Source organism: Trematomus bernacchii, unplaced genomic scaffold (assembly GCF_902827165.1).
Source record: "Trematomus bernacchii unplaced genomic scaffold, fTreBer1.1, whole genome shotgun sequence".
In the NCBI taxonomy this organism is placed as follows: Eukaryota; Metazoa; Chordata; class Actinopteri; order Perciformes; family Nototheniidae; genus Trematomus; species Trematomus bernacchii.
The window spans coordinates 2290090-2314506 of record NW_022987581.1 but is presented as its reverse complement, the minus strand read 5'-3'; the positions used below and the strand labels follow the sequence as shown (position 1 = coordinate 2314506).

At 37.9% G+C, this 24417-nt stretch overlaps 1 protein-coding gene across 6 annotated transcripts; it reads left to right on the top strand.

Annotated features, from left to right (window-relative positions):
* Nucleotides 1-5564: 5564 nt before the first annotated feature.
* tom1 (target of myb1 membrane trafficking protein) lies at nt 5565-24002 on the top strand. Of its 6 annotated transcripts, none has more exons than XM_034127164.1 (15): nt 5565-5683; nt 6693-6777; nt 7082-7160; nt 8055-8204; nt 9076-9210; nt 11452-11505; nt 12157-12273; nt 13751-13884; nt 14841-14883; nt 14995-15124; nt 15219-15282; nt 16130-16172; nt 19504-19566; nt 20280-20331; nt 23343-24002. In XM_034127164.1, exons 1-15 carry the CDS (start codon nt 5632-5634, stop codon nt 23435-23437), a joined length of 1296 nt encoding a protein of 431 aa, XP_033983055.1. In that variant the 5' UTR covers nt 5565-5631; the 3' UTR covers nt 23438-24002. The 6 variants fall into 6 exon arrangements, with proteins under 6 accessions (XP_033983055.1, XP_033983057.1, XP_033983052.1 ...); XM_034127166.1 differs by having other exon boundaries at nt 11383-11505; nt 13754-13884; nt 20292-20331; XM_034127161.1 differs by having other exon boundaries at nt 11383-11505; nt 13754-13884.
* The last annotated feature ends 415 nt before the right edge of the window (nt 24003-24417 follow it).

Below are 24417 nucleotides of genomic sequence, written 5' to 3'. Positions count from 1 at the left end.
GACATAATGGAGGTCCCCATAAGGGGAATCATTAATTTTACGGTGAAGACTTCGTTAGGGTTAGGGTAAGGGTAAGGCATGTGTTGGTTATGGTTAAGGTTAGGATAAGTCTCCAGGAAATGCATGTAAGTCAATGTAATGTCCCCTGAAGTGATGTATACATGGTATGTATGTGTGTGTGTGTGTGTGTGTGTGTGTGTGTGTGTGTGGGTGGGTGTGTGTGTGTGTGTGTGTGTGTGTGTGTGTGTGTGTGTGTGTGTGTGTGTTTGTGTGTGTGTGTGTGTGTATGGACGCACATTTGAGCCTCCCTAGTGTTTACATGTATATGCTGTATGTCTGCCGTAAAGATTATCTGCATTTATCTTCATATGCTTGTATAAATGTAACATGAAAGATGTATATTTATAGTATATTATGTGATTCTGTGAAATACTGCATTTATATATTGCAGAGGGGAAGATGTCTGGCTAAACTGATGCTGCTTTCTGTCTAATTAAAGTAATTAGATATTAGTATGGCTGCTCATTGTGATATATTAAGATGTGAATAAGGGCAGAAACTACACCTGCTGTAGTACTGTAAGCAGAGTATTATGGGTATTATTAAGACTGATGCTTTCATCATTTCATCATCCAGGTAATTGTTGGTCCAGAAAATAGTTAAATTAGGAGGAAAATCGGAGGAGAAATGCCGTATATTGAGGTAATGTAAGAAGATCATTTTATTAGGAAAGGAAAGCAGCTGAGAGCCTTTTACTTTCATCAGATGTTGACAAAAAGGGAACATACCATAATTCAAACCAAAGTCTTGATTGCCTGATTCATATGTAGCCGTTAAGTATAATGCCTTACAGTCTGCTTTCTTAAAATATTTTATCATCAAAATAATGCAACTTTATTTATATTTGTATTATTTTGATGTAAATGTTTTGTCATCTTTGCAATGCTGCTTCAATAAAGGCTTTTATTGCTGCTCCATTTTTAGGGTACACAGATTTTTTGTCTGAAACTACCGTCTTGAACATGTTTCTATAGTGATTTTACGTTTATGTTAATTGTATGTTTCCCATATCATGTGTTAATATTCGTCCTTGTGGATGTTGTAAATGCAGCTGCTGTGCATATATCATCATATCTATTCTATAGACACAGGTGGAAAGCAGGACTTAAATATCGACCAGCATCCTGTGTCACTGCCATGACAACGGGTGTGTGTGTGTGTGTGTGTGTGTGTGTGTGTGTGTGTGTGTGTGTGTGTGTGTGTGTGTGTGTGTGTGTGTGTGTGTGTGTGTGTGTGTGTGTGTGTGTGTGTGTGTGTGTGTGTGTGTGTGTGTGCGAGTGTGTGTGTGTTTTGGGATGTTTTGATTGTTCATTGTGGTGAGGAGAAAACCAGATGGTTTCAGTTCCACACAACTTACCTCAGCTGCCTGCCATCACCTCACACACACACCACACACACACACACACACACAAAACAGTGCAGACTGCAGCCACAGATGACTCATACAGGAGAGATGCAGCAAAAACACATATTTTTTTGTCTGAATAATACTCAGTCTTTTCCTCATACTGCCTGTAATGCAGCCCCTCTTTTCACCCTCTGTCTGAAACCAGAGCCCAGTCTGCTCTGATTGGTTAGCTGGCCGGCTCTGTTGTGATTGGTCAACTGCTTAGAGATGTCCCGCTCCTTAGCCTATCATGTACAACAGGGGTCGGCAACAGGCGGACCGCGGTCCGGATCCGGACCCAGACGCCGACCTATACGGACCCGGACCTATAATCAATACATTAATAGGGGATTTCAATTTTGACGGGGCGATTCTATTTTAACCGCTGCCGACAGGGGGCGAAAGAGACGAGTGAGCGATACAGGGAGAGAAACACAGAAGAAGAGACGAGAGAGCGGCAGATAGAAGAGGAGAGGAAAGTGAGTGAAGAGAATAATTAGCGATACAGGGAGAGAAGACGGAGAGGAGAGTGAACAGGCGTGTTAGCGGCAGACAGGGAGAGACAAATAATTACACATGGCGCTCTCCACGAAGAGGAAAGTGGACAGTGAGAACAGAGTGGACGGACTCATTCATGTTCATCCTGCCCACTGGGAGCACAGAACCAGTGTGTCTCATTTGTTCAGAGACCGTGGCGCTCATTAAAAGTGCCAAAACGCCACTACGAGACAAAACACAAAGTGTTTGACCAAACATTCCCTCTCAAGTCAGAACTGAGGTCACAAAAAATAAATATCGTTCCAGCGCAGGCTAACCGAGGCTAACCAATGAGCACCTGCATGTGTGTATGAGAATGGCCCTGACACCATTTCTGCCCAGATTTAAACTCCTGGCAGGACAAACTCAAGCTCAATTCTCGCACTGAATTAAACAAAGTGAGTGAGGGACTGCAATATAAGAGGGAAAGAAAGAGAAACTTTAAAACTGTTCAATTGTTATGATGTGTAAAGACTGATATTGTTCTATAATCGTCTGAAACTGTTAAGTCATGATGTGAAACGGTTAACAAAGCTATTTTATTTATTTTCTCTATTTTATTTTTAAATGCAGCCAGAGAGGAACATTACACATATCCACAGTATTTTACTGTACATAGTTCAATGTTAATTGACAATAAATATTGTTGTTTATTAATTGTACTTTCTTTATTTGATTGGCAGTCAGTTGTTGATTACATGCAGACGTTGATACAGCTGCAGGCTACTTCAATATATCACACTAATTCATAAAGCAACTTAGACATTTTGAAGTTCCGGACCTTTGCATGGGGAGATTTTCTCTAACTGGACCTCGTTGAATTTTAGTTGAATACCCCTGATGTACAATGTGTTGGAGCGCTAGCCAATAGGAGCGTGATTTTTACATATAGCGATGTTACTATGTTATGTTAAAGAAAGGAGTCCAATGGAAGCGTTTTAGGACATTTGTGAATTAAGCCACCACTACAGGAAAGGGGACCCCAAAAAGCAGAATAGGGTCTCTTTAAATCTGAGTACTTCCTCCAGCTCTCTTCTTCTTCTCCTGCAGTAATGTTTGGCGTTTCCTCCTCATGGCCGATGATAAAGGCCACAGCTGGCTGCAGATAAACAGACTGAAGCGCTCTGTATTTAATTAGCAGTTTGAGGAGACTAATCAGGGAGCTACACACTGTGAATGCAGACACGTTTCTGCCAACCCTCTCTAATTGGATGCTTGTGAAGATGCGGCTCAGACGGTTAACAGTCCCTGGAAAGGCGATATCGAGCTTCGCCAATTAAAGACTTTGTGATTTTTACAGCTGCGGCTCTCCTGAAAGCGTTTAATAACCCTGGAGCTGTACAGTATGCTGCTGTACATGCTGCTGTACATGCAAAGAAGCCCTCAGTATTTGGTCTCCAGGGAAAGTAAATAAAAGGTCTTTGTGGGAGTTCATGTCAGCCACTGAAAACTAAGAGAGGGAAACAAAAGCAGAGTTACAAAAGGTTGAAATAAAGGGGGGAGGAGGGAAAGTCAAAAATACCATTAGAAGGTGAAATGTGCTGTGAAGGAATGCAGAAAGATTCAACATTTAGTTTAACCTCTGATGCATTTCACACTGTGGCTGCGAGGGAGTGTGTGTCTTTCAATCAGAAGGTTGTTGGTTCGATCCCAGCCCGTGCAGTCAACATGTCGATGTGTCCTTGGGCAAGATACTGAACCCTGAGGTGCTCCCCATGGCCAACGGGGTGTGTGTGTGTGTGTGTGTGTGTGTGTGTGTGTGTGTGTGTGTGTGTGTGTGTGTGTGTGTGTGTGTGTGTGTGTGTGTGTGTGTGTGTGTGTGTGTGTGTGTGTGTGTGTGTGTGTGTGTGTGTGTGTGTGTGTGTGTGTGTGTGTGTGTGTGTGTGTGTGTGTGTGTGTGTGTGTGTTAGCTTCCCTAGGGCAAGTTGTACTGCTCTGCATGAATGAGGTGTGAATTGTTGAATGACTCGTAGTATGTAAAGAGCTTTGAGGGGTCGAAGAGAACTGATAAAACGCTATATAAGTACAGACCATTTACCATAAAGATTTGATCCTTATTTTAAACATTAGCCTATTTTTCTGCCTGTAATGTAAAATACTGTATGCTAAATGTCTTGCAATGTTTGCTATACCTTAACAGTTTGATGCAATTGAAGTCAGACGCTATTTTTTAAACCAAAAACCCTTTACAGTCTGTCATGTGACCGAACATGATGATGGACATTACATGACATGACACATGTTAGACGCTTTTACCCAAAGTGACTTTCATACACTCAGTACTGTTAATCCCCACAGGAGCAATTTGGGGTGAGGTGTCAAGAGGCTATTTTATATCTGTAGACCCAGGACAGGTGTTTCCAAATCACCCTTAACAAATAAATGTTTTAATACATATAACAAAATTAAAAGTTAGATAAAATCATTGAAAACAATCAACAATTGGCTTACAATTCTTGAAATGCCAATTCAAACTATTAATGTTTATACATTTAAAAAAACATGCATAATACATAACAGGGTACTGACAGGTTACAGAGGACAATATTGTTTTTGTGCTAACCCTTTTTGTATGAATGAATTCACCATCCCAGAGACTTGAAGGTCCTGAACTTCCCTTATTATCTCTTTTGCACCGCTGTCGCTATTGTGCATATGATCAATTAAAGTCTTTGAATCCTTTGAAAATGTGAGATCAAACAGTGCACCCAAGTGGCCGAGAGCCTCACAACACAAAGTCTGTCCAAGCTTCCATTATTCTGAGCACTTTAAGGATGTTTTAAAAAGTTGTTAAAGTTGAGATTTTTGGAAACAGCTAGTTAAGAATAAGTCAAACCATGTGATGTAGTTGAAAGCTCTGCAACTAGAAATGTACTAGAAGTTAACAGCAACCCAAAAACAATACCGTATTCAATTTTACATGAACATAATTGGACATGAATAAAGTTAACTTCATTATATATATAAAATAATAATTTATATGACATCATTTTTGTTCAATTTCTTGTCTTAAATATAATGTATGTTGCAAGAGCCTGGGACTTTATTGCCAAACTATGATGTAGCCAGAGGTGGAAGTACTCAGATCTTGTACTTGTGTAAAAGTAGAAGTAATCAGATCTTGTACATTAGTGAAAGTAGAAGTAATCAGATCTTGTACATTAGTGAAAGTAGAAGTACTCAGATCTTGTACTTTAGTGAAAGTAGAAGTACTCAGATATAAGCAAAATGAGGCTCCTGTTTTAAGGAATGAGCTGCCAACAAAATAAATGAAACCCTATGGAGAGCTGTGATGAAGGCTGTTTTGTTTCTTAAAGCATTTTCAAGTAACAAGCATAATTGACCTACATTTGATTGAGTTTGCTGACCTGTAACTGAATTTATGAGGTCTCTAGTGACTGGCCCAGCCCTTCGTATATTTTTCTGTATGTGGCCCTCGGTGAAAAAAGTTTGGACACCCCTGCTGTAGCTTATGTGCATATCATATGACAATAATAGTTTTGAATTTAATTGATTCCCCTCCAGCTCCAGCCTGCTGCTGTCTCTTTAAAGATGACGCAGAGCTGGGTGTTGCGCAGCGGCAGAGAGAGAGAGAGGCAGGTCGGTGCACTTACACCGGGGAAAGGCTGCTTCTCTTCGGCCTCAACATGGAGTTTCTACTGGGGAATCCCTTCAGCACGCCGGTGGGTCAGCGGATAGGTGAGTTATTTTAAATACCGCCATAATTCATTCACATTTTAGGCTTAAAAAACACCCAAATCCTGCAGGCTTTGTCACCTTCACCGGATGCATCCCGCTGAGGACACGTAGGCTTCTTCTCCTCTTATAATTAGTCATTAACATGTTTTAAATACACCTGATAAAACGTGTTTTTATGAATTTAAGGTGCATTTATTACCCAAGTAGTGTAGCAACGGGTTTCTGTTTGATTGTCGCGACCGCTAACCAATGATGTGTAAGGGGGCGGGGCTTAGGTGAGGTGAGGCGCGATTTGATTGGTTGTTATTCTGTCTGTTTAAAGTGGGCCATATCCTCCTGACCTAAATTAGATGCACGTCCAACTGTAGCTTAATGACTGCATGTGTGTGTGATAAGAGATTATGGAAATTGAGAGTTAGTCATTTGAATGAATAGATGGGCAGATTTAATCATGGTAGAGATCCTGTTATTACTCGTAATCTGTACATTTCTACATAAATATAACACAATATCTACACATCAGGAAACGCACTGTACTGTAGCAATTACAAGTGTAATGCTGAGGAGAAATGATTACTGTGTTGTGATAAATATGTACCAAGCGTTTCGTATCACAAATATATAAAATCTACAAAATAGGTCAAACTGTTTGGCTGAAATGTGAGTTTTTCTTCTCAAACTATAGCTAGTACACTGTATTTTGCACATGTTTCATTATATATATATATAAGAAAAAAACAGCAGTCATACACTTATTAAACACAATATATGTGTCATTTTTCTAATTACTTACTTTTATTATTTATAAAAAAGTCGGCTTTTTTCATGGGATCTAAATATTTAAACGTACGACCAATTAGAACCAATATTTTGACACATTGAGCATAAATAGGTACATAATAATAAAGGAAGTGGTTTGATTTATTTATGATTCAACTGTAATTACTACACTATTCATTTTAGTACAGTTTAATATTTTAAACATTGTATTTTCCTCTATTTTTCACAGAGAGTGCGACCAACTCCAGCCTGCCGTCAGACGACTGGACCCTCAACATGGAGATCTGTGATGCCATCAACAGCGCAGAGGAAGGGTGTGTGTGTGTGTGTGTCTGTGTGTCATCTGTGTGTGTCATCTGTATGTGTGTCTGTGTCTGTCGTCTGTATGTCTGTCTGTCTGTCTGTCTGTCTGTCTGTCTGTCTGTCTGTCTGTCTGTCTGTCTGTCTGTCATCTATGTCCGTTTGTGTGTCTGTGTGTCATCTGTGTGTCATCTGTGTTTGTGTGTCGTCTGTCATCTGTGTGTTTTTGTGTGTGTGTGTGTGTGTGTGTCGTCTTTGTCTGTGTGTGTGTGTGTGTGTTTCATGCCTCTGACTGTTGAACATGTTTCTGATTGACAGACCTAAGGACGCCGTCAGAGCCTTAAAGAAAAGGATTATGGGAAACAAGAACTTCAAGGAGGTCATGCTGACGCTCACGGTGAGTGCGAAATACTTAAAATACTCTACAAGTAATTCATAGTGTTAAATGGGTAGAAGTACAAAAGATTAATCAGCTAAATGTATGTAAGGTTGAAATAAAAAAAGTACTCAAAGTATGCATAATCAGAATCAGAATACGTTTTCCCAAAGTTCTGAAAATACAAAGATATAATTAGATGAAATAAAATAGAAAAACATATGTAAATATACACAAGACAAAATAAAAACCAGACTATTGAAATATACAATATATATTACAGTATGTGTTTTTAGTATTAGTTTAATACTTGCACAGGTTATACAGCCTATATAATGGTTATATTCACACGATTGTTTTATTAAATAAAATTACGCTAGCTGTTTTTCTTTCTAACGAATACATGAAAGAGCCTTTTTACATTATATCATTGGCATATTATTGGTTTTTATAAGTAAAAAGTAGATATTAATGTATGTAGTGGAGTAAAAGGTAGGATATTTGCCCCTGAAATGTAGTGGTTTAAAAGTGTAAAGCAGCGTAAAATGGAAAAACACAAGTAAAGTACAAGTATGTCAATATAGTACTTAAGTATGGTACTTGAGTTAATGTTCTCAGGGTCCCGCAATTCAATAAAGTCGGAGTGAAGCATCCTTTGTGCTCCAGTCAATCCTCACAGTAAACACAGAGCTGAATCCAGATCAAATGCACGCTGAAGGCTCTTTGAGCATGTTTTCTCTCACTGATCGTGCCGTTATGTTAAATGTTTGTTGTTTGTTTTTCGTGTATTGTGTCTTGATATCTGTCTATATTGATGTTGCACATGGAGCTGCTGTGATGCAAGTCACATTTCAGACTTGATCGTATCGTATCGTATCGTTTGAGTTGTAAAATATAACTTGTTCTGCGCGTCAGGTCCTGGAGACGTGTGTGAAGAACTGCGGCTACAGGTTCCACATCCTGGTGACGACCAGGGATTTTGTGGAGGGCGTGTTGGTGCGAGCGATCATCCCGAGGAACAACCCTCCGTTAGTCGTCCACGACCGCGTGCTCAGCATCGTGCAGGTAGGAGGAAATGCTGCACAACACGTTAGGCAACACTGAGGCAACATGGGAAAATAATCAGGGTTATTGTTTTGTAATGAGTCTTGGTGCGGTCAGGTTGCTCGACTGTAATTACCTCACCCTCTGTGACTCATAATTATTAAATAGTGTTAATACTGCGCTACACATAGCTTTATTAATACTAATAAATGTATGTATTTTTACATATTCATTGTTGTTATATATTGTAGTACAATGTGCACATTTTTACTTCTATGTTTATATGAACATTTGTATTTTATTAGATTTTTTTTTCACATTTTTCTATTATCTGTTTATTGTGTATTTTTGCTTTAACTTCACATTTTTATATACATATATTTTTCCCTATTGTATTTAATTTCATATTGTTATTGCACATCTTTATTTTAAATTCTTATGTTTACATAAATATTTTAATTTTATTGCATATTTTTACTTTTAACTCTTATTTTTATAATAATACTTGTATTTAATTTGTTATATATTTTTATTTTACTTTACCTTGTTATGCTTGGATAAATAAAGTATTCAGATTATGGTCCTATCCCTACAGGAGTGATAACTTTGTTTGACTCATGTGGAAAAAGCACACTCATGCTAGCTTTTTGCTAGCATGAGTGTGACAGTTTGCTAGTTGGCTAGTGTTGGCTTGCTAATTCCACCCAGCTTTAAAACAACACAGGTTGCAGATCATTGCTCAGCATCGTACATGTAAAAAGAAATGCCACCTAACGTGTTTGGCAACCCTGCGGCACCCTGTAAAAACACATCAGGGTTGTTGTATTGTAATGAGTCTTGGTGTGGTCACGTTTGTTTATTCTCTGATAATATCTGTGGTTTCCTCCTCCAGGCGTGGGCGGATGCGTTTCGCAGCTCTCCAGACCTGACGGGCGTGGTGTCGGTGTACGAGGACCTGCGCAGGAAGGGGCTGGAGTTCCCCATGACGGAGCTGGACGGGTACTCGCCTGAACAAGATCCCAAAAAGGTACAAGCATGCCTGGTGCTGATATCTGGGTCGCTGCCTGTCATCTGCGGTCGTTTTTCTTTCGGGTCTTTTTGTTTCAGTGCCTTCGACTTTTCCTGTGAAAGGACCATTGGGATCACATTTTTGTAGCTTTTGCAAATCTATGAAAGTTACAATCTTAAAGGTGGGGTAGGTAAGTTTGAGAAACCAGCTCGAGATCGCTAGAATTTGAAAATACACAACCGGAGAAAATCTGCCACTTCCTTATAGAGCCCCTCCTCCAACACACACGAACGCGCACATGACCAATGAGGGCACGAGATAAATTTGTGCACAGGCCCGGCTAAAATAATTGGTCGTACTTTTTACAGCACTACGGCTTCCACAGATGACATGTTTTTATGGATTTTTTGTCAAAGCACTTCAGATATTCATTGCTATCGGGATATTAAGAGCATTCCATGGAATATAACAAAAAGTGTATCTCGAGCCGTTTCTCAAACTTACCTACCCCACCTTTAAGTTACAATACAGAATTACCGTTTGGTGAATGATTTGATTAAGACATTTTAGTTTAAGACAGTTGCATGCAACATCTCAAACTGATTCATTGGGTTAAAAAAAACAAGCAAAATTACATTATCAATAAATTCTAAAGACCCAAGACCATTTTTTGGTGTTCCAAGCCCTACAAAAAGGTATAAGCATGTCTGGTGCTGATATCTGGGTAGCTACCCGTCACCTTTGGTCGTTTTTCTTTCGGGTATTTTAGTTTCAGTGCCTTTGTTTGGCAGACTGTGCCTGTCAAGGGACAATTTGGACCACTTTTTTGTAGCTTTTGCAGATCTATGAAATACTATATCATACTGCACTCATCGCATTGTTACTAACGTTGAGTAAAAGTTTAAATGTGCACAGAGTAACATGGTCACAATAGAGATCTTCATGGTATTGTGCAATTATTGAGATGTTTAATGTATAGGATGGAGGAGAAAGTTTGAGGCAAAGTAGTGCTGTCAGTGAGCTAAAGTTACAATACAGAATTACCTGTGGTCACTAGCTCAGAGACGTTTTGGTGAAGGATTTGATTAAAGGCTATTTAGTTTGAGACAGTTACATCCAACATCTCAAAAAAAAAACAAGAAACATTTAGTTATCAATATATTCTAAAGACCCAAGACAATCTTTTTGTGTTAAAGGGAAAATATTATTTTCCAAAGTTAAAAAACGTAGACTCTTAATGTCCAGGAATGAAAGGCCAAATTGGACAGAGGGAAAAAAAGCTCACACTTCTTGATAAATATTTGGAGAGTAAACTTTATTTTAACTTGTTCCAAATGTTACTAGCACTGACACAACTAATGTGGCAAGAAATAAAGGAAAAATCAACTTGACCGTGACAAAAATGTGTTGTTGTGGGTGCTACAAATCCTGTGAAAATTAGCCAAATAAACTGCAGATTTAATCTATAATCTCGAGCAACTGCACGTCACTAAGTGTGAACCATGACCATCCAAGCCCTAAAAAAAAAGGTATAAGCATGGCTGGTGCTGATATTTGGCTTGCTGTGCATGTGGAGGGATCTTTGGGAGCACTAGAACAATCCAGTGTGGAAATAGCTAAATCTCACTGGTCACCGGTTTGAGCTTCAATCTCAGGATCCATGTATTTGTGATCCTCTCCAGAATGGAAGTAGTCATCACATACAGAGCATCAACTAGTTCCTGAACAGTGTCCTTCACATGCTGATATCCAAGAGAGGGAGTTACACAGTCACAAGATGGAGGAATAGAAAGCAGTATTCAATGTTTACTTCAGATTAGCTCCATGTCAGAAATGAGCATGCTTGTCATGTGTCTATCTCCATAGAGGCTGAATCATCATGTTAATCACATAGCTATCATATGCCTCAAACAGTCCTGATGCTCTTCTAGGTAATCATACATCCTGTCATGTACACAGCTACACTTGGGATACCTTTGTTATCATGTGGACTCTCATATTGGAAGGGTACATTCAGAATTTTCCCAACAGTAAACATAAGAAATTCAAGTAAAAATCAGTTAGTTAGTGTGAACATAACCATCCAAGCCCTAAAAGAAGGTCCAGGTATGTCTGGTGCTGATATTTGGGTTGCTTTCTGTCCTCTTTGGTGATTTTTCCTTGGGGTTTCTTTGTGTTTCTGTGCTTTAGACTGCTCCTGTGAACGGTGCTGCTGTCACTACGCTCCTCTCTTCCAAACCTCCGCTCATCTCTCCTCAGTGCTCCGAGCTAAAGCTGGCCCTCGAGAGCAACAATGCTCTGACTCCCAGCCAGGTGACGCTCCTCCTGCATCCGAAACACTGCTTTCAGCTTTTAAACTGCACTCTGTTTTCCTATCAATAACTGGTCTTTTTGCCATGTTTGGTTAAATGTGGTTGCATGACTACGGCTGCACAATTAATCAAAATGTTATCACAGTATGGACTCGTGCATTATTCAAAACAAAGGAAGCACAGTATTTGTTGAATGCTAAATATTAGTTTAGGTTTTAGTTACTTTATTTGGGAAATGTTTTTTTAACAGCAGCATATTTACAAGGCATTGCATAAGAGTAACACATATAAGAAAATGGAAGATAAAATATACAAATCTACGGAGTATCTATACTATAGAATACATCATATTAAATACATAGAATAAGTGATATATGTATGTGCTATAAAATACTATTTTGAGCTGCAGAGATCTCCTTCTGTGGTATAGATCCTCTTAAAAGAATCCCACTATGATCATTTTTATATATCTTTTAAGCATAGTACGAATAATTATGCAAAACTGATCAAACGTGCATATATTGTAATCGAAATATGATTTTAAATAATCATACTTTTCCCAATTGTGGAGCCCTATTCACATTTCCTGTCAGACACTTATCAAATATCAATATTTGCTCTTAAAATGAAATACTTGTTATTGATTGTGCAGATCAAGCAGCTGAAGGTGGAGCTGGGAGTGGTGCATACCAACCTGACCATGATGTCAGATATGATGAGTCAGATGGATCCTGTCACTGTGAAGCAAGCAGACATGGAGCTCCTGGAGGTAAAAAAACATGACCAAAAAAGGACTATTCACGTGAAGTATGCTATGCAACACATTCCTGTTAGTCATGTTGAGCTACATGACTTAACACCTAAAATAGTTAGTTAAAAATAATGATTGAACAGCTGAATTAGGTAAAGCTAAAGGTATGCTAATACAGTTGAAAAAGCTAGCTCAAAGTATTGAATTATCTGTTGAAATAGTTAGCTAAGTAGGCTAATGAATAAACGGTTGAATAAGTTAGCTAAGAAGGCTCATGAATAAACATTTGAAATATTTAGCTAAGTAGGCTAATGAATAAACAGTTGTAATAAGTTAGCTAAGTAGGCTAAGGAATAAACAGTTGACATAGTTAGCTAATGGCTAAGGAATAAACAGCTAAGTAGGCTAATGATTAAACAGTTGACATAGCTAGCTAATGGCTAAGGAATAAACAGCTAAGTAGGCTAATGATTAAACAGTTGACATAGCTAGCTAATGGCTAAGGAATAAACAGTTGTAATAAGTTAGCTAAGTAGGCTAAGGAATAAACAGTTGACATAGTTAGCTAATGGCTAAGGAATAAACAGCTAAGTAGGCTAATGATTAAACAGTTGACATAGCTAGCTAATGGCTAAGGAATAAACAGCTAAGTAGGCTAATGATTAAACAGTTGACATAGTTAGCTAATGGCTAAGGAATAAACAGCTAAGTAGACTAATGCTTAGAGTAGACAGTTGACATAGTTAGCTAAAAGTTACGAATGTATAGTTAAAATAGTTAGCTTAAAGTAATGAAAAAACTGTTAAAATAGGTAGCTAGAGGTTATGATTTAACAGTGGAAATGCTAAGCTAATGTACTATTAACAGATGATATAATAGCTAGCTAAAAATAATGGATTAATGGTTGACACAGTTAGATAAAAGTAGAAATAGTTAGACATTAAAAGTGAAAATGCTAAGCTAAATGTAATCAATGAACACTTAAATAACTAGCTAAAGTAATTATCTAACAAATGAAATAATTAACTAAATACCTATATTTTATTATATAAAAGGGATTAAATACCTTTTTGACAAGTTAGCTAAAAGTAATGAGCAAATACTTTAATAGTAGCTCAAAGTAAGGCATACATTATTAGAACAAGCAAGTAAAGGCGTTAATGAATATCTTGAATGAAAGTCATATTTGAATAGTAGATAAAAGCAAAGGATAAATAGTTTAAACTTTGAGCTTCTGCTACTTCTTGTGGGATGTTATCTGTATGCTTGCAAACTAAACTCTGTCAATTCATTATATGAGCAAATTATTGTAATAATACTAACTTCTTTATATTTATCAATGTGAAGTATGTTATGCCAGATACTAATTTCCTTCCAGTGATGTTGAGCGACAGAGAGTGCCTTACCCTTAACTGATCTCGTACTTTATGCATTTTGTGAACCATCGGCCCCTCAAACCCCTGCCCACACATTGTTTGTCTGGTTGTGTCATTAGCAGTTATATACAGTGTGTAAGGAAATGCAGGACAGGATTGTGAAGGTGGTACCGCGGCTCAGCGAGGAAAAGCTGATCGAAGAACTGCTGGCAGCCAACGACGAGATGAACACCGCCTTCACCCGCTACCAGAGGTTCAATACCTTCAAGTACTATGTTATTTGTATAGAAAACAAGAGGGTTTTAAAGGTCACCTATTATGCAAAATCCACTTTTATACATAAACATGTGTCCCCTCTGTGTAAAGAGACTCTGAAAGTTTCAGGAAAAAAGATTCGCTCTCTTTTTGTCCTGATCCATTTATATAAAAACCTGTCTGAAAATGAGCTGATCAGATTTTGGCCACCTTATGATGTCATAAGGTTTTTTTGTCTTGTGTAACCATTAGCCAATCACCAACCAAGGTAACCCCCCCCCCCCCCCCCCCACCTTATCACTTGAATCTCTTCCTAGAGCACCATTGTGTTCTTTTTAGAGAATCAGCACTTTTGAAACAGGGCTGAAACAGAGGGGATTATGGGATGCTGCAATGATCTGTTTGGTGTTTCAGCCAATCAGAGACAGGTTCTGTATATATCTGAGACCTATAATATATTGATGAAAAACAGTATAATAGGGGACCTTTAATATTTCAACAGGTTGTATTTTGCCATTTGCAGCAGTGGATGAAGGTTTTTGACTCAAGTTAAAGTTGCAGTACTAAATAAAAAATACTCTGTTACAAGTAAAAGTCATTCAAAATCTTACTTAAGTATAAGTAAAAAAGCATTGGGAACTAAATCTACTTAAAGTACCAAAAATAAAAGTACTTGTTAAGCGTAATAGCCCATTTCCAAATCATATATATTAAATGACTGGATTATGATTATTAATGCATTAACATGTTCATTACAGTTGGTAAATATGAAGCTTATTTTAATTACTTAACATACAATTATATGTCAGTCTATTTGTTTATGGTTCATATGTCTGTGTTAGCTATTAGTCTGAATCTGTAAAGTAACTAAAGCTGTCAGTTAAAAGTAATGGAGTAAAAAGTACAAAAATTGTTTCAAAATGTCGTGGAATAATTTCTTTCTGGTGTTTACAGGTTTGAGAGACGAATACCAAATGGACACAACACAGCAGAGAAGGTAAAGAACATGGCAGTAATATTTGAGTTGGATGTTATTTGTATTTACAGCTCAATACTCTTAGTTTTTAGAACAAATTTGCATCATGGACTTTCACTTTTTGTCCCTCAGAGTCACACATACGTCAACCTCACATCAGACTTCGATTTGACGCCTGAGTCCGGCGTTGCATCCGTTACAAACGACAGCTCGTTCAGCCTCTCAAAAGCCGACAGTGTGTCCAGTCAGATGGCGAGACTCAGTAAGTATTCCTGTATTAATACACACATGTTTAGAGTATGTATATGTTCTTCTTGTTCTATGCTCTGGTTACTTATTGCTGTTCTTCTTTGCAGGTACAAGTGAATCAGATGACGCATTATCTCCGAGAATAAATGCCTCAACCCAACAAAGACCGAGGTACAGAAACACTGTTGACAATTTCAAGAGTTAACACAAGTTGCAAGGATTTTACTTTGGGGGTTTATTTATACAGTGATTCCTAGGTTATTTGAAAAGAACATGAAAACTAGTTCCCTAGCAGGCAGTCAAGAACAAATTGCTAGCTATAAGTAAGGAGTAAAAGGTCAAAGTAGCTAGCTAAAAGTAATGCATTTACAGTTTAATTAACTGGCTAAAAATAAGGAAAAAACTGTTAAATTAGCAAGCAAAAAGTAATTAAAAACAGTTGAAATAACTAGCTCAAAGTAATGGATTAAAGTGTTTAAATTGGAAGCTAAACATACATTTTGACAAATTAGCTCAAAGTAATTAATACATATTTAAATACTAGATAAACGTTCTAATGAATGGTTTGTACTTTGAGCTTTGCCACTCCCAGTGGTTTGTTATCTGTATGAATGCAAACTTAACCAAACCAAACTAAACACTGTCATTTCATAATATGAAAAAGTATTATTAAAACATCATGTTTTTAAGATTCATAGCTTTGAATAACATAAAACCCTAGTGGTTTTTCGTGGTGTTGATTAAAGTTCAACTGTGGGGATACATCAGTTGGGAATCACTGAACTAAAGGGAAGGTTTTTTAATAACAAATCAAATTCTCCTAATTTTTACTATGACGATGTTTACAATCATGCAGCTCGTTCTTGTGCAAATTCTCAAGAATGGGATTAACAAAGTTGTTGTCGTTTTAATTTGTTTAATTCCAGCTCATTCCCTCTTAATTCCTTGTAGAGATAGGAGCCAGTGTTTCTCATTAGCCTACTTGGCAGTCAGCTAATGTACAAATCTCCTGTTTCAGTGATCAGAGTGAAGTGGACGGCAGAATAAACAGCGCTGCAGCGGTAAGAAGAGACTCTTAGTTTCACCTTTCACACTTTAACAGGTTTAGTCACAAGAATTATCCTCTGACATGGTGACGTTTTCTCCTGCATGTGAAGAGATCTTTGGGAGCACAAGAAAAATCCAGTGTGGAAATTGATGATTTAGCTTAACAAACTTTGATCAAATTGTGTGTGCAAGAGAGTAAAAAGAGTAAAAAGATAGCATGTTCATGTTATTATACACACTTTTTGACCTGTATTTTTTTATGAATCAAAACCAGAATACTATATTTATCCCAGGAACAAATTGGGTTTCATGACAGTTGCTCCATTTTACAATAACATTTAATAAAAACATGAATTAGAGTACAAATATGTATGTAAACATAAGAAATGATAGATAGATGGATAGATAGATAGATAGATAGATACTTTATTAATCCTAAATTGGGAAATTCTTTAAATTATAGTAAAAATGTGCAATAAAAAGATACAATGAATTAGATTTTACATTGTACGATAACACATAACAGTAAATATGTAAAAATGTGTATTTTACAATATATACAATTGTGTATTAGTATGATTGAAGATAAGTTTTAGTTACAGTACAGTTTCACCTAAGGCTGGTTGAACAAAAAGGTTTTCTGATAAGGATTTCCCTTTAGTCATTTACTTGTTCATGGTTAAGGAAATCAAATTAGACGGTTGCTAAAAATATCTCAATCTGATTCCCAAGGTAACAAGAAAAAGCTGTTAACAGCAGTACATATTATTCACAGTTGCCAAAGTGATGGTTCTCTGACTTTCTGTAGCGTTTAATGGAAGTTTCTATTTGGAAATGTTGGCTCATAATGCAGAAACATGCAGAAAAAGAGGCCACATTGGACTGAGGAAGAAAAGCTAACAGGACTGTATATGTGTCATGGCAGAAAGTTTACAGAAGTGAATTTGATGTAACACAATTTAACTGTTTAGAAATTACGGGGGAAAATCAACTGGAGAAATCTCTGTTAAAAGATTAAGATGCCGATCTAAACAATATGGCAACCTAACAACAGTGGCAAGAAAAGTGTTGTTGTGGAATTATACAAATCCTGTGCAAATTGGTTAAACAAATAAATAAACAAAATGCGGGTTAATTCTATGATCTCCAGCAGCTGCTAGTCAGCCAGTGTGAACAGGAAGAAACTGCTTTGTTCTCCTGGATAAATGAAAGTAAGACAAGTTTATTCATACAGCACCTTTCAACACAAGGCAATTCAAAGTGCTTCACAAAAATGAAAGACATTAAAAGCAATAAGAAACATATTATAAAATGGCATTTAAAAACACTAATTTAAACTAAGCTTGTTTCTTTTCAAGTTGTTCCTAGGAATGATTGTGCAAAATCTGACTTTAAGGAATTACGTAAAACACAAAATGAGGAAGAAACCGTATAAAAATATTCTAAGAACATGACTTTTTTTGCTGGAATTTTGCGCAACTCATATTTTTTCGAAGTAAACCTGTGGATAAATCAAATGCCTGATGCAGCACTGGCCTATAAATGGCCCCTGGGTTGAGTCAATGTGTGTGTGGCTCTGTCAGTAACTTCTTTCCTCCTAAATGAACTCTATGTCTGATCGTAAAGGAGGACAGCCCGGCCTCCAGCAGCTCCTCTCCAAAGTTAGATTGGATGATTAAAAGGGGAATGGTGCGTCTGTGTTTCAAAATGTGTCATTGATTCACCTTTCCACACCTTCCTCTGTGTCTCAGTTTGGTCGTGAGGTTTTAATTTACTTTTGCTGTGGTCTGGATTGCTTTTATTTGGGTCATTTTATTTTAAGTTTGGTTGTTCTTGTATAGAGTGGTGCAGGAATGAGTCCAAAAACCGGAGAATCACTTAGCATTATAGCATCAGGGCTTACTTGTCTAGAAGTCAATGGTTTTATTGAATGTAATTTATAGCCTTACGTTAGCTTTTTTTCATAAAACCTAGCTAAACTAACAAGCTAAGCTAATGGTTGCTAATGGTCACCATTAAGACATTTATTAGTCTCTAAGTACCCTCAGTTTTTAAGACATGTTCTAACTTCATTATTTAGCCGAACATTAGCCTCCTTTAGCTTAGCGGTTGTGACGTGAAGTCATGTGACTGTGCTGTAGTTCCTTTATAGCCCAACATTAGCCACCTTTAGCTTAGCGGTTGTGACGTGAAGTCATGTGACCGTGCTGTAGTTCCTTTATAGCCCAACATTAGCCACCTTTAGCTTAGCGGTGGTGACGTGAAGTCATGTGACCGTGCTGTAGTTCCTTTATAGCCCAACATTAGCCACCTTTAGCTTAGCGGTGGTGACGTGAAGTCATGTGACCGTGCTGTAGTTCCTTTATAGCCCAACATTAGCCACCTTTAGCTTAGCGGTGGTGACGTGAAGTCATGTGACCGTGCTGTAGTTCCTTTATAGCCCAACATTAGCTTCCTTTAGCTTAGCGGTGGTGACGTGAAGTCATGTGACCGTGCTGTAGTTCCTTTATAGCCCAACATTAGCCACCTTTAGCTTAGCGGTGGTGACGTGAAGTCATGTGACCGTGCTGTAGTTCCTTTATAGCCCAACATTAGCCACCTTTAGCTTAGCGGTGGTGACGTGAAGTCATGTGACCGTGCTGTAGTTCCTTTATAGCCCAACATTAGCTTCCTTTAGCTTAGCGGTGGTGACGTGAAGTCATGTGACCGTGCTGTAGTTCCTTTATAGCCCAACATTACCTTTTTACTTCAGAAATCATAAAGTGGTGTTAATATGTGGAGATTATCCTGCTGAACTAAACATGTAAGTATCATAAACATTTGAGATTATTTTCTGTGTGAATCCAAAATCACATGGAGAAATCTCATTGAACCAGAGAGATGCTGCCTTCAGGGTCCAACACAGAAATGTGACCGTGACGTAGTTCCGTTATAGCCCAACATTAGCCGCCTTTAGTTTAGCAGTGGTGACGTGAAGTCATGTGACCGTGTGATCTAGTTGTAGTAGAGATTATTTTCTGCATTGTACCAAAATCAAAACAAAACAAAAGCCCTTGTGATGCTAAAATCTGGGTCGGATTACAAAAATACGTCATCCCTGCACCGCTCTATAGAGATAAAACCCAATGGACTGCATGTTCTCAGAGCCGACGCCCAACACTCAGCATGACAGTGTTAGGGTTGCCTGATGGGCTACATCATACCTATGCTTTGCTTCCCAACATGTGGTTATTCCTTTGTTGTTAAGTTTGATTTTTGGTTGTTTTGTAGTATTTTTCATTAAGTTAAAGCAGTCGTTCATATGTTTCTGCTCTGACCTTTCTAACGCTCTGCTCTCTTTCTTAGATACCCATCAACCAGAACACCGTGATGGATGATATTGAGAAATGGCTAGATTTGGAGGATGAGGTAAATCTACAAAATCTACAACTGTTTAATTCTTGATTCACATAAAGAGCATTCCTGTTCATTTCAACACTTACTTTTCTTTCAGATAGATTGTATAATATATTTCCTAAAACAGACATAACAAGATAAACAGCAGTAGAGGAAAGGCAAGGACAATGTTATCTCACAAAAAGGAGAAGTGAATTAGCCACGTTAGCTCTTTACTTCTGGAGATTGCCTTTACCCTTCAACAATTATAACAGCGGTGTAAATATGTGGAGATTATCCTGCTGAACAAACGCGTAGGTGTTAATTTATTTCATGCGTGTGTTTCTATTTAACACGTATTGTAACCATAGGAACACATGCATGCACATGGTGTTGCATCAGTACATAAATATACTCTTATTTATGTATCTATATATTACTCCTAATGGATTCTATATACAAGACTCAAGATTCTGACCCTGTGTGCCAGTATTGAAGCCTAAAGTGGATAATATAGGTCCAATAATGTTTGGTTTTAATCACAAATAGAGGCGGCCATGATGATTAGAGTCAAGTATGACCTCATTTTATCCCATAACAATCACCTCCCCTATGCAGATAATTCAACACTTGATTAAAATGGACTGAAAGGTCTCCGTACTGCCTCATGTGTTCTGATTATCTTAATTATTTTACTGTTACTTCACAAGTTGTATATGTATTAAAAGCAACGTATGTATTTTCTGTTTGTGACACAGTACGATGACTACGAGGATTCAGACGGAGTGACCAGTGAAGGTAAGGCTCTTTTTATTTGACGATAGACACATTTTTAGACATTTATCATTAGAAAAGCTCAAGAGAAGCTTTAATAGAAGACACATTTGACCCATAGGTGGCACTCGGGACTTAAATGGACATGTGGTGCCACCTATGGGTGCCACACATACTACCTCTCCAGAAACATTTGTAACATCTACTTTATAAAGACTGCTGCTATATTAAACATTTTTATCTAAGATCAGGGTGACCGCGGGGTCTTAAAAAGTATTAAAAGTTGATAAATCAATTTAGCGAAAATTAAGACTATTAAAAAGTATTAAAGGGCATTTTCCAAGGTATTACATTTTGTAGCTTGTTTTCAATAAGTATATAAATTGTCCAAAGAGGTTGTATTCTACAGTCTGCCTGAATGTAATCATTGCGTAGGTGTGTAGTGTGATTCTGTGTAGTTTATTTATGGCATCCCGTTGGATTTGACGTCATCTGAACAGGACATCGCACGCTCACTGCTTGATAGCGCGCGAAGGTCCGTTTACGCCGGTTGTTAAACAACATCGTTATGGGGAAATGCAAGTCTGCGTCCAAATGGTTGGAAGATAAGGAGGAAGGACAATCAATACTGTATATAGTAAATGTGAGGTAAAGTGTGTCGCCAATATAACCGGTTAAAACTCCAAGTGGCGATGAGGTCTTAAAATGTATGGAAAGGGTCTTAAAAAAGGTCTTAAAAGGGATTACATTTGACTTCAGGATTCCTGCATATACCCTGAAGATGACAAAACTGACTTGGTTACTAATCAGTTTAGGATTAGTTTGATCCTAAGGTTTTTTTATAACTATGTAAAGCATCTTTGAGCTCCTTTAAAAGTACTTGATACATAATATATGTATTCATATTATTATTTTGTGTTATTAAAATATCTGCTTACTGCTCCAAATCAGTCATTACCAAACGTTTGCAGTGACCCATTCAAATTACATTATTCTCCTCATGTATTTATGTTGACATCATTATGCATTATTTAGGTTTAAACTTTACTATTTTATTATCCTGTTTTTAAATTCAGCATATGTGATTTCTCCTGAAATGTTATCCCATCTCATCAATACAATCTATAATCTATAATAAGTCATTACTAGCTGCTACTTCACTAGTTTTTTATATATACTTATTTACTGATTTTTTATTTATTTACCATGGGTTCTTACTTATTTGATTTTCTTTAATGAACTTGTGCTTGCCTCTTAATTGAATATGTTTCAATCAGGAGAGACTTATTCCGTGAGTTTGATAGCATATTTATTGCCCGAGGGGTAATATACATTTTGGAGATTAGACCCCATCATACTGTGATGGATTTAGGGGGGAGGAGAAGCCGACTAGGAAAAGAGAAACCCCCCCCGGGGTCTAGACACTGGTGGTGGTGAAGTGCTGAAGGGGAATTCAGGTCCTTCATGATGAGGGTTCTTCTGGGCTAGCCTGGCCCTGGATCTGATGACTGGAGGTGGAGGAGGTGAAGGAGGTGAAGGTGGTGAAGGTGGAGGTCGAGGTGGGTTGCATCGATTCTCTGAAGGATGCTGGCGAGGGAGAAAAATATCAGATTTAAACGTTTGCCGGGTGTGCTGTGATTGCTGTGGGCAGTGGCGGCGCCAGGGTATGGCTGGGGTAGGCTACAGCCATACCAAGAAATGGCTTAGCCCCACCTTAGCCCCACCATGAAAAATGATGTTAAAGTAAGCATGTTGAGAACACGGATTGCGAAAATATACGGGTCGTGTCCACAACACACAAACTGATCCTGCTGTAACAACAAGTGCACATTACTGCTTATGCTAGAAGAGGGGTGCAAGGAATAGTCTAAGTAGTGGGGGAGCTTTATACACTAAAGGTGTGGAAATTCTCTGGCGTTATAATATCAGCACGGCCGCGGTCAGATCAAAATGCCTCCAAATGCAATTTGAATAGACCTACAGCCAATCAGAGCAACGAAACGTTGGGTCTGCGTCATGCCTTACTGATTGAGATCAATCGGAACCGCCATTCAGTATCCCCATTGGATCTTCAACGTGTCCTATCATACGTCACGTTCACAGTGATCCCTTTTTATTTACTACAAGACAAATGTGCCGTTTTATTTCATAAAGTTCCATTTGGATTGAGACAGGGAAATAATCTAAACCTCACGCGTGGCGTTTCACTGTCAAGGGGGGCGATATAGCGTGTATGTAATTACATTGCAAATACAGACTTGAGCCCCAGCACTGTATGGGTTAGCCCTACCATAGATTACCCAACAGAAATACTCTGGCGCCGCCACTGGCTGTGGGGGATGAGACGGGACTGATTGGTTTAGCTGGGGTTTGACGCGCCCTTGCTTATTGAAGGACGAGTGAGTGCGAGATAATTGTGAATGAGAGCGTGGGAAACAGTCTTCCTGAAAGAACTTGCGCTGAGCTTCATTAGTCTTATAATAATAATAATACATCTAATTTATATAGCGCTTTTCTAGGTACTCAAACTCACTTTACAGAAAAAACATTTCACACAACAAACACTTATTTATTTTGTTAACATATTTGATTTGCTTTTATGAACGTTTACTTGCCTCTTTATTTAATATGTTTGTCTAGTAATAATACATTTAATTAATATAGCGCTTTTTTAGGTATTTAAAGTCACTTTACAAACAAAAATCACACAAGAAACAAAGATGAAATGAGGAAAATGTAAAATAAATATGACAACAATATGGAACAGAAAGCATTATGAACTTCCCACCTACTCGTTTATTTGACCTTTGTATCTACACTGTCCCTTTACTCTAACAGTTTATAAATCCCCGCTGTAGGAAGAATATTTACATACATACATTTCATTTGTATAGCACACTTTAAAAACATCTCAAGGTGCTTCACAATTCAATGAGAGTAGAGTTAAAAAGGATCTATGAAACATTGAAAAAAAGCAAAAATGTTGCAAAAGCATTTCTGATTTCTGATCTCACCCTGCTTCTCTCTCTCTTCAGAATTTGATAAGTTTCTGGCGGGACGAGCAGAAGCAGCTGAGCGTCTGCCGTCGGTGCGAGCTTCCTCTCAGGATAACAACACCTCCGAGTCTTAACTACACTTCAGAGAAACTAATAACACTCATGAAGCTCCAGCTGCTGGGAGAGGGCATTACAACCCATATCTGAAGGACGCACAGCTGTGTATAATACTGCTCTGTACGGTGGAGCAAACATGTTTTTTTAACCGATAAAAGGTAACGTTATTTGATGAAGGGCGGAGGTTTTACTTGACGTCGTAATGAGGGTTTGTCCATGTGTGGGATGCGAACATTTGCACATTTTATATGGTTACATTCCTGCTGTTTAAAAAACAAAAGAGATAATATTGTTACAGACTTTTGCAACATAGATGATGTATTATATTGCTGTTAAATAAATATATATATGTATATGTCATGGTGATGGTTGCAGAAAACGCCCCTGTCCAAGTAGCACACTGTTAGCTCGTCTGTCAGAGAGGATGTGATATTACATAAGGAAGGAGTTTGATGGAGGATGTTAGAGAATGATGTTTTTTTTTTTACATCCAGCATCCCCCTGTGAATATGTCTTACTTGAAGTTCAACAGGAAGTCATGGCACACTGCTGTCATATATTAAACTGAAATATTAACTGGAAGACTGGCTGTTTTTATTCTAACATCAAGTCATTAATGTGCATTAACTGTATAATCCTATTTATAGCTTTGCAGGTATGGGGCCAAATATTTGTATCTGTAAAAATACAAATACAAAAATAGTGCAAGAAGTCTATATACACATAGATAGGTTTTTTTTTAATTGTATTTCTCTTACTGTGTTTATGAATGCACCGCCATCCAACAAAGCAAATACATTCCTTGTATGTGTATGTATATATAAATATATATAACAATGCAGTAGAATTTAAAAACTATAAATGAATATGTAGGTTAAGGGCAACAGAGGGTAACAGGGTCAGGGTCAAGCCACCTCGCAAGTGTCCTGTTCTCTGATTGGTCCGCCGCACCTACGCCTCCCTCTGTTACGTGACGTAACCCCGCCCCCTCTTTCTA

What these genes read in the sequence shown, in the direction of transcription:
- tom1 (XM_034127160.1), top strand. Translation starts at nt 5,632, where the DNA reads ATGGAGTTTCTACTGGGGAATCCCTTCAGCACGCCGGTGGGTCAGCGG. An exon ending in ATCAACAGCGCAGAGGAAGG is followed by an intron (nt 6,778 to 7,081) that starts GTGTGTGTGTGT and finishes TCTGATTGACAG; the next exon opens with ACCTAAGGACGCCGTCAGAG. An exon ending in GCGTGCTCAGCATCGTGCAG is followed by an intron (nt 8,205 to 9,075) that starts GTAGGAGGAAAT and finishes TTCCTCCTCCAG; the next exon opens with GCGTGGGCGGATGCGTTTCG.